Source organism: Protomyctophum parallelum, assembly GCF_964188405.1.
Source record: "Protomyctophum parallelum genome assembly, chromosome: 1".
NCBI lineage: Eukaryota > Metazoa > Chordata > Actinopteri > Myctophiformes > Myctophidae > Protomyctophum > Protomyctophum parallelum.
The window spans coordinates 10,051,193-10,061,988 of NC_139697.1; the positions used below are offsets into that span (position 1 = coordinate 10,051,193).

Consider the following 10,796-nt stretch of genomic DNA (forward strand, 5'->3'; position numbering starts at 1 on the left):
CCCACGTTTTGCCTTGGTCTTTCATTACGCCTGCATCCTTCCTGATTTAACACTCGGGAGTCAATTTCTTGATTTGGTCGAACGTTCCTTGCCCTCTCTTTCTCTCCCCTCTCTTGCTGCCATTCATTCGATGGCCTCTCTCTCCTCTCCTCATCATCACCCGGTATTCTTCTGGCTTTGTTCTCCCAGGATGCATCTCTTCAAGGCCTGCTTCACCAGAACGGTACAGAGAGAGAGAGGAGGAGATGGAGAGAAAGTTAGAAAGAGATTGAGAGAATCTTTAAAGTGTTGTCATTGTGTGTTAACTAGCTAGTGATTGTTTGTGAATGCTGAGACCTACTTTTCGGTTTCTGTGGGATTGCATGGCACTTGCACTCGTGTGTGTGTGTGTGTGTGTGTGTGTGTGTGTGTGTGTGTGTGTGTGTGTGTGTGTGTGTGTGTGCGCGTGTGCGTGTGCTCGTGCGTGCAGTGTGATTGAGAGTCACAGCCTTATAAGCAGAAAGAGTGAATGGTAGATTATTGAACGAGGTAGTATGCTGTTTGCACCAAAAGTGTGTCGACTGTCACAGAAGTTTTGTTTAGTTTTTTTGCTGATTGATTTTGTAAGCATAGTCCGTGTGGGCAGTGAATGAAAGAATATGTGTTTTGTACCTTCATCGTACATGTTTTCTTTCTATGCTCGAGTTTAGTTTTTCGTGTGTATAGTTGTTGTGAGCATAGTCAGGGGAAAAGCCCAACAACAAAGTGTGGACAGCAATAATTGTCAACAAATTAGAGTGTACGAATAGAAGTCACCACATTTCTTGTGCAAAAGCATCCACTTAAACCTAAAAGCAAGGAGTTTAAATTGTTTCCAGGCCTGAGCAAGAATTATACATGTGAAATTGCCCCTGTGACCACCAGTCATTTTAGCCATAACACTGGCTAAAGTTGGCTCATGTCTAGAACTGAATGGAACAGCTTGCAAGTCATTTTTGAGAGAACGCAGTACAGAAATTGTTAGCTTCGTTTTTTATTTTTGGGTATTCCCTTTAAACGACTTTCTCTCTCTTATCCCCGTTCTGTCTGTCTGTCTGTCTGTCTGTCTGTCTGTCTGTCTGTCTGTCTGTCTGTCTGTCTGTCTCTCTGTGTGTGTGTGTGTGTGTGTGTGTGTGTGTGTGTATAGAAGGCAGAGGCAAGAAACAGCAGGGGAAGCATCGACAGAGAGGATGGAATCCTTCAAACACCGGTCTGTAATGTCTGTAATATCTATGGGTGTATGAGTGAGAGACTTTGTGTATATGTATTTGTGCGTGACTGACTGACTGCATTGCTGTATTATATTACACTATATGGTGCTATGCTACACCATAGTGTACAATTCCGTGCCATTTTATGTTATACTTTTGTTCCTCTATTTACATTGACCACATGAAGAATGAGTTATAACATTCTTCAGAGCGTGTCAAGCCTGGCCTACCGTTGACAAGGAGCTGTTAAAGTGTCAGGAGTTTGTGTGTAGTTCCTTGTTCCTATCAGCACCTTGGCACACACACACACACACACACACACACACCTTTGCGTTTATCTCTTCAATCATGTCCTGTAAGAGTTGTTACCACATGCACATAACACAAATACACTCACGCATGCACACACACATGCACGTGCACACACACACACACACACACACACACACACACACACACACACACACACACACACACACGCTGGTGGAGACAGGAATGTTTGGGTAAAAACAGAGAGCAGAAAATTGAGACAGAAACGCTGACGATGCTGAGAGAGAGACGAGACGAGACGGAACAGAATAGAATGGAAGCAAGAATGGACTAGAGGGCTCAGGGCGGGGGATAGAAAATGAAATGGAGAGAGTGGGAAAGTAAGAGATGGAGAGACAGACAGACAGAGAGATTGTGTGTGTGTGTGTGTGTGTGTGTGTGTGTGTGTGTGTGTGTGTGTGTGTGTGTGTGTGTGTGTGTGTGTGTGTGTGTGTGTGTGTGTGTGTGTGTGTGTGTGTGTGTGTGTGTGTGTGTGTGTGTGTGTGTGTGTGTGTGTGTGTGTGTGTGTGTGCGTGTATATTTCTGTCGGCATGCCAGGGAGGGTGCTGCCCACACACAGACCACATCACCACAGAGGGCTCATGGGAACGTAAAAATGTTGAAGCGCAGAATAACACTTAGTGTGAAGGACGTTCATTCTGTTTTCACACCGGGCTGAGACAGAGGGAATCTCCTCAGAGACATGCTACTATATCTGAGACAGAGGGAATCTCCTCAGAGACATGCTACTATATCTGAGACAGAGGGAATCTCCTCAGAGACATGCTACTATATCTGAGACAGAGGGAATCTCCTCAGAGACATGCTACTATATCTGAGACATAGGGAATCTCCTCAGAGACATGCTACTATATCTGAGACAGAGGGAATCTCCTCAGAGACATGCTACTATATCTGAGACAGAGGGAATCTCCTCAGAGACATGCTACTATATCTGAGACAGAGGGAATCTCCTCAGAGACATGCTACTATATCTGAGACAGAGGGAATCTCCTCAGAGACATGCTACTATATCTGAGACAGAGGGAATCTCCTCAGAGACAGAGGGAATCTCCTCAGAGACATGCTACTATATCTGAGACAGAGGGAATCTCCTCAGAGACATGCTACTATATCTGAGACAGAGGGAATCTCCTCAGAGACAGAGGGAATCTCCTCAGAGACATGCTCCTATATCTGAGACAGAGGGAATCTCCTCAGAGACAGAGGGCAGTAATCAGCTGGGTGAATTTACCCTGTGGGATCAAATCGCTCTCATTATATTCCCTTTGCTTAGTTAAAACTAAACTGTGTGTGCGTGTGCGTGCGTCCATCTGTCTGTACCAACAGGGTGGAAGCCAACACATTTACCAACCTGTGGGGAAACTAGGTGAGACCACTACACAACATATTTAGTATACTATACACATCACTAATATCATTAGTTGTACTGTAGTACATTCTAGTATCTGTTGTCTGCACTTGAATAATGTCTGTGTTTCTCATTAGACATTGAAATCTTTCCATGGCTTGAACATAGCAACTCAAGCCATGTTCTACTGTATGTATGAAGGTTGCGGTACAAATAAAGATGATGCATTTTCCAATGAATTCTAGAACATGTGGCCCCACCTAAGAAGCCCCCCCGCCCAGGGGCCCCCGCTCACCTGACCAATATCAGCCCCGTGGACAGCTACAATGAGGGCGTCAAGGTAAACACACATAACACACACACGCACATGCACACGCACACTAATCAAATCAACACACTCCCTATGTCAGTGGTTCCCAAAGTGGGGCCCGGGGACCCCCAGGGGTCCTTTTCAGTTGGGGGTCGGCGGCCAAATACAGATTCTGGGGGTCCTTCACATGAAATAGTTTGAGAACCACTGACACAGAAACATAGGTTTTTCTAAAGAAAACTGATTTAGAAGATTTTTGTAGAATCGTCATCAGGTCTGAATGGGTTCAATTCAACAAGTTAAAATATCAATCCATCAATGAACCGAAAGTGCGGTTGTTTTGCGGCATTAACGTTTTTTTGTAAGGAAACCACACACAGTAAAGTTCCACTGTGCGCCATTAGTCTTATAATAGGTGCTTTGTGCTGCTCTGGGTTTCACACCATGCCATGTAATGCCTCGCATGTGGTTTTGCTTTGGCCTAACGTGCTCTCCCTTCTTCTCTCTCCTCTATCATCACTGCCACAATTCATCCCCCATTCCTCGATCCATCCATAATCTCCTCCTCATTGTACCCACCCCTTACTCCATCCATCCATCCATCCATCCATGCATCCATCCATCCATCCCTCCCTCCCTCCATCCATCCATCCATCCATGCATCCATCCCTCCATCCATCCATCCATCCATTCATTGATTCGTCCGTCCACACTTTGTTGCCCCACACCCAACCATACCCCCTCCTTCTCGCCATGCCTCATCACCCTCACCCCCCACTCCACTGCCCCACCCCACCCCCTCATAGCCGTGGAGGGTAAGCCTATCTGTGTGTGTGTATGTGTTATCGTTGTAGAAATTAGAACTCAGTAGGTAGTCACTAGTTTCATCCACTAAATTTTAAAGGGATACTTTGACGTAGCACGAAAAAAGCTTTGGTATCACTTTTTGAATGTGGTCTGTGGATTGAAATATCCAATTCACAGTACCTTTGCTGTCGGTTAACCGTGCCACTCATTTCCGGTGATTTGTTGAGGATAAAGGCTCATACATAGTCTGGATTTTCGGTGGTTAGGTGACCACCGAACTACAACATGACGTCACGAGCCGCGGTGAAGAGCAAACCACCGCCACCGCTCCAGCCCTTCTCTCTGTTTTTACTCACCACCGCTCAACGTTATTTCAGCTCCGGTGGTCAGCTCACCACCGGTTCGGTGGTCACCTCATCACCGAAAATCCAGACTATGAATAGGCAGGCCTTAAGTAACCAACTTAAATATTCATTTTTGTCAAGGTATCCATTTAACGTACTGTAGACATAATACAGTAGCAATCTGTGAATCTGTCTGTCACCATAGTAGTGGGTGGAGATTATCCGCTCATGAAGGGGATTCATATTATTTCCTTCCTCTGATCATATTACCTACAGCTGCAGAAATGTAAAAAATGTACTCTTTGTGACAAAGGCAACAGTTTGTCTTTGTTGACAAAGATAGTCTTTGCTTTGGGCTTTTTCCTGCTGGGTCAGTCAATTTCTGTCCTGAAAACTAAAATCCCCTAAAATGATCTTAAAGGTTTGTCTTGCCACTGTGTCGTTTATGGTCATTGGATTCTTTACTTAAACTAGATACAACTGTCCAAGATCATTGAAGGAACAACTATGAATTCACTGGTCTACTCTAGAAGTCATCAATGCCGTGTACATTTAAGACTCATCTAACCAAGTTTGAGACTGGGATCATTTTAAGTCTTAACACTTTTCACTTAGAGTTTTAGTATGTCTATAGTTTACGTTGTGGACTGACTAACATACTAACAATCCAAATGTACTAGTTAGTTCATATTAGAAACATACAGAGAAGCACGTACTTGTTCCTTTTTACACAGCCTGTTCCAGGTAGGAATGTTGCGTCATCCTTCCAATTGGTATGGACATGGAATAGGGGAGCATTGTTGTGCCACATTTGAGCCAACGGTGGATGTACTAGAATGGCAACAGATTGAAATCAATTGGCCTGCCATAAATTAATAACAATACACACATCTCTTGAGTCTGTTTTTATTAAATATATGCGTCAGCCATCATTGTAAATGTAAGTTGTGTGTGTGAGGGAATACAGAAAAAGAGAGTAAGCGAACGAGAAACAAATGGAGTTGAAGTGAATTTTGTAGCTTAAGATTCTGAAGGTGTTTTCAACTTATTGTGAAGCAGGGACCACCACCCTGACTTAAGAATCAACCTGGGGACTACTGGTGTGTTGGTTGGGGAATAGGATATGGGCTCAGATTAGATTTTTGATAACACTTGATATGAATCAAATCTATGGGATGCATTTTAAAGCATTATAAGCATATTGCTATGCTTATAAGAAACACTGTTTGATTATAGTTATAAGAACTCATAAATATTCATAATGCTTTATAACACCAATAGTCCACAGACTAGTGGTTCATGGCATAATTTCCAGGTGGTCCATCAATTGTAAGATTGGGGGGGAAAGCTTGAGATTAAATAATGACTATTAAGGGCTTGATATAATTCGTTGCACGATACTTCCCCTCCTTGCGACTTTTCTGTAGAACTTCTTGACCTCCGACTTCCCAGTAAATGACAACATAAATGACTACAGCTTACTGTAGGTCACCAGGTCATTTAGTGCAGTGGTTCCAAAACTTTATAGCCCGTGACCCAAAAGAGAAAGAGCTTGTAGATCGGCTATTTTCACTACTTCTGTAACATTTTGTTTTCTAATTTATGGAATTTCTTAGATTTGTCTTTGATTTATTCATGATATTGCTGGAATAAAAATTGAATCGTTGTTTTTATTTATTTTTATTTTTTTGCTTTTATGGGGGAATATTGTTTTTAAATGTGAAAACAAAACATAAAGGGACCCATAGAAATGGGTCCCGAGTCCCGACCCACTGTTTGGGAACCAGTGTGATTTGAACTAATGGTACAGGAGGTTCATGGCTCTCTTCTTGGCTATAGAGCTGCACATTACTCTAGCCTGGCTTTGGCCATCCACGTTATCAGTCTGGCTAAAGCCAGGCTAGAAATGGTAAGCTCTGGGGAAATTAATTTGACATTAATGACAACTGACATTCATTCATGAGGGAATGTGTGTGTTTGTGAGTTTAGTGTCTACCTGTGCCTCTAGTGAGGTTACAACTGCCACCTGGTGGAGAGTCTGGTGTAACTACAGTCACCCATTCTATAGTATTGAAGAAATGTGCAGGGCAGATGGTTTATTCTCGTTCTTTTCTGACTGTCCCCCTGCGTTCCTCATTGGTCCGTCCAGCTCCAGCCCCAGGAGATCAGCCCGCCCCCCACAGCCAATCTGGATCGCTCCAACGACAAAGTGTACGAGAACGTCACAGGATTGGTCAAAGCCGTGATCGAGATGTCCAGCAGGATTCAGCCTGCGGCCCCAGAGGAGTACGTCCCTATGGTGAAGGTAAAGGCCTATTCATAGTCCAGCTTTCGGTGAAGAGGTGAAGAGCTAGCTCATTTAGACCTGAGGCCGATTATAAAAAAAAAACGTCCTAAAATGTTGACGTTCTAGTGTGTGTTTGTGTGTGTGTGCGTGTACACGTGCGTGTAGGAGGTAGGCCTAGCGCTGAGGACTCTGCTAGCGACAGTGGATGAGACGATTCCGGTGCTACCAGCCAGCACCCACAGAGAGGTAAACACAAGACACACTCACTCTACATGCATCCCACATGTAACTGGAACAGTTACATGTGTCGTTTATTCTACAACTGACTTAGGTGAGCCTACAGAGTGAATTTTAATCTGAGAGTGTACAAATAGAACCTTTTATGGGTCCATGTTGTTTTGTTACAACCACTGGTTAATGAATTGTTAAATCACAGGTTTACATGTTCTACTTGAGTGCATTTAAATATGGCTTTATTCACATTTTAATGTTTTTGTTGAAATAGATCGAGATGGCTCAGAAGTTGTTGAATTCAGACCTGGCAGAGTTGATAGGGAAGATGAAACTTGCCCAGCAGTATGTCATGACAAGGTGCGTACACGAACATAGTCTTTATTTTGTACTACTTTGTTATTGGTCTTTGTAATGTGGGTAATTAATGGATTGAAACTTTGGACTGTGCATATTCTTAATTCCTGTAAAATGTAATGACACTGGGGTGCCTGGTGGCTCAGCCATTTAGTGCATAAAACATATGATTCAAGTTCATTAAGTATTTCCTCAATTAAATGTTAACTTTTTTAGTTTTTTTCGTAATTGAACGCCCTTCTTGATCATACTACAGTGTCACACAAAATTAGCAGATCCGCAAAGCGACGCATTTCGAGCTTGTAGATCTGCTACTTTTGCTAGTTTTGGACATGGACATGTGTTGGACAGTTTTCCGGCCGACAGAGGCGATTATGCTCCTGGTGAGTACGAGGACCCTGGTGCAAATCCAACCTGTACGAGGACCCTGGTGCAAATCCAACCTGTACGAGGACCCTGGTGCAAATCCAACCTGTACGAGGACCCTGGTGCAAATCCAACCTGTACGAGGACCCTGGTGCAAATCCAACCTGTACGAGGACCCTGGTGCAAATCCAACCTGTCTTCTCTCGGATGTCTCGCCAACCTCTGGCCTTCGTTTCCTGACTATCTACATATACTGACCTATCTATAACAAAGCATAACAAAATGCCCAAAAGAAAGGGAAATCTAATTTATGTACTATTTGTTCTGTGTTCTCCTCAGCCTACAGCAGGACTATAAGAAACAGATGTTGACAGCGGCTCATGCTCTCGCCGTCGACGCCAAGAACCTGCTGGACGTGATCGACCAGGCGCGCCTCAAGTTGATCGCCCAGGGCCACACGCACTAGCCCGCCGTCCAATCAGACTGGAGGGGTGGGGCCTACAGGCAATCTGGATGGAGGAAGGGGAAAGGGGAGGCGCCGGACAGCGGAGAGACTCGGCCAATCAAAGAGAGAGGATGGATGGATGGATGGATGGACGGATGGACGGATGGACGGACAGATCCCAGATCGATCGAAGTAATGGACTGATGGATCAATGGGTGTATTGGACAGGGACACGTGCATTGGATGTATGGCTGAATAGACAGGACCCGACACCTGAAAGACTAAACCAAGGGTTACCACCTCTCTCTCCTCTCCTCTCCTCCATCACACAGACATTCATTTATAAACTCTTCCTCAGTGTATGTCTCTGGCCACGTCCGCATTTGCTCGATATTTAGTTGTCGTTTTTTTTTCTTTTTTCTCTGATTATTTTGTCGTCTCCGTTGTCCTGTATCCAGAAGAAAACAATGCTCGTCTCCATACGCTGTCTCTTCCGGAGTCAGTTAAACATACGCTGTCTCTTCCGGAGTCAGTTAAACATACGCTGTCTCTTCCGGAGTCAGTTAAACATACGCTGTCTCTTCCGGAGTCAGTTAAACAAACCTCAACGAGTCGATTGGAATCACTGAAGGAAACGCATCATCAAGCGTGGCCTGCCAGCGTCCTGCATGTGCGCGTCGGCGCGCTAACACCAACTGCCTGATTTAAACTTGGTTGCGCAAGGTGTTATAAATAGCAGATCTACAAACTTGTAGATCGACTGTTCTGTACGCTGCACTGGCACGCAAAGATGTATGCATTTTGCCTGTAGGCCAGCGATATGTTCGTCCAATGGACTGTGGGCGTTGTTTTGTTTTGTTTTTTTGTTCTATGGCCCCCTCTGGAATGGTTGTAGACTTAGGCAAACAAAACAACATCAAATATGAGTTAATTAAGAACAGTACATGATGAACAGGTAAACATCTCTACGTATGTGAGATGTCACAACTGGAACACATGAGCTAGATGATGATGAAGACGATGCTTAAACCTTATTATATCATTACAAATTATTATTATTATTATTATTATTATTATTATTATCATTATTATCAGCCTCAATGTTGTCTGTATTTGTTTTTCTGTCTTCCTTCCTTTCACCAGGTCAATGCGTTCACTACAAAGCTGACAGTGATGTGGATTTATTAGCGCATCTTAAGCGCTCATAAATGTCGCAGCTTTCTCATTCAATTTTATTTCTTTGGCATCACGTGGCGTATAGCCAACAGACTCTATCTGACTATCTCAGGCACCTGGAAAATGACAAATATGAATTTTATCTCTTTTTACAAATAAAGATCCATGGGCACTTTTTAAGTTAACTACATAGTAAATATACAAAGGTCTATTTTTAACACTTTCCCAATGGGTATGGGTCGACAAGACAGAGTGGAAGGCATTGGGGATGAACAGGGGATAGACATGGAGGGGGAGAACCCATGGGGATGAGGGAGGGTCAAATTGAGGGGTATAGGAGAAGAGACCAATTTTAAGTTGTCCCATGACACTCAAAACACTACAGTATTTTTAAACGAGGCTCCGTGGTTTGACAGAGCATGGTTGTCGTCTTACCTGCATTACATATAATACATTTTTGTATTGAAATGTTTCTTCGGAAAGGATGTATGGAAAACCCGCCATATGATGACATTATTCTCTTATTTTATATATTGAAGCCAAGTGTGATGCTGCACCAACCGGTGAGAATATTTTTTCATGTCCTGTGACTGCTCGTACCGTTGACCCTCGCCTGAAAGCTCACCCTCATGTCTACTGTACATACTGCACTGTGGATAATGAAGTGAAGGTTGGGATTAAACCACAGGAACCCCAGCGTTGCTGTTCTGGCCGTGTTGAGACCCCCAGATTATTGTGGGGGTTCCTCAGATGATTGTCTTAATGTGCAACATTGCTTTCTCACACAACAGTAAACAAATACAGGGTATCTGCACATTTCTAGACCTTAATACCAAATTGGCCAAATTAGCAGCGCCTTGCAGTACGAGGGTGGTGGCGGGCCCCAGTTCAAATTATGATTATTTGGGGGGATCACGGCCTGAAACGTTTTGGAACCCTTGTAGTAGGCGAACATTTGGCGAAAATGGGCCAGCTGTGGAAATAGCGCCTATATACAAGCTCGTAGATTGGCTATTGTCGGCAAAGAGTTTTTGTGGTCGATGGAAAAAAGGAAGGGACCAACTAAGAGAGCCCTAGGGGATAACCCTATACACGTCAAAGACGTGTATAGGGTTTAAGTGGTTGCTTCTGAGCTGTAGGCGCAGTGAGTGAACACGTACAGGAACACTTTTCAGGCAGCAGAAGAGAGACTTTAACCCCTTAATCTCTATTTCACTCTTTGATTCAGCACGGCGTCGCACAACAATGGCAGATCTATAAGCTTGACTCATAGTGCGCTTGTAGATCTGTTATTTTAGCTATTTTTTTAAAATATTTGATAATATCAGGATATAGCAGTAATCTATTTACATTTATATCTCTCGTCTCGTTGATCTCCCAGGGCTCTATACCTTTGTCCCTCTACACCAAATGTCTTCACCGAAAACAGATAATCTTCAAGCTTTGCAGAATGTTTGCCTATTATGACACACCCAGAATGGGCACACTAGTAGGGCCCATGTGGTCTAAATGCCGGTCAGGACCTAGCATGTACTGTTGGTGGTGTTGTTACTGGTGTGTGTG

The 10,796-nt window shown here is 43.7% G+C and overlaps 1 protein-coding gene across 9 annotated transcripts in view; it reads left to right on the forward strand.

Moving 5' to 3' along the window:
• LOC310872908 (focal adhesion kinase 1-like) overlaps positions 1 to 10,537 on the forward strand; it is an 84,890-nt gene extending 74,353 nt beyond the window's left edge. For all 9 annotated transcript variants that reach the window (XM_083785098.1, XM_083785096.1, XM_083785099.1 and 6 more), the window contains 7 exons: positions 1,166 to 1,228; positions 2,889 to 2,928; positions 3,156 to 3,250; positions 6,521 to 6,676; positions 6,824 to 6,904; positions 7,164 to 7,249; positions 7,952 to 10,537. In XM_083785098.1, coding sequence (XP_083641224.1) covers positions 1,166 to 1,228; positions 2,889 to 2,928; positions 3,156 to 3,250; positions 6,521 to 6,676; positions 6,824 to 6,904; positions 7,164 to 7,249; positions 7,952 to 8,078 — 648 coding nt within the window. In that variant the 3' untranslated portion in view covers positions 8,079 to 10,537. The remainder of the gene's footprint in view (positions 1 to 1,165; positions 1,229 to 2,888; positions 2,929 to 3,155; positions 3,251 to 6,520; positions 6,677 to 6,823; positions 6,905 to 7,163; positions 7,250 to 7,951) is intronic.
• The last annotated feature ends 259 nt before the right edge of the window (positions 10,538 to 10,796 follow it).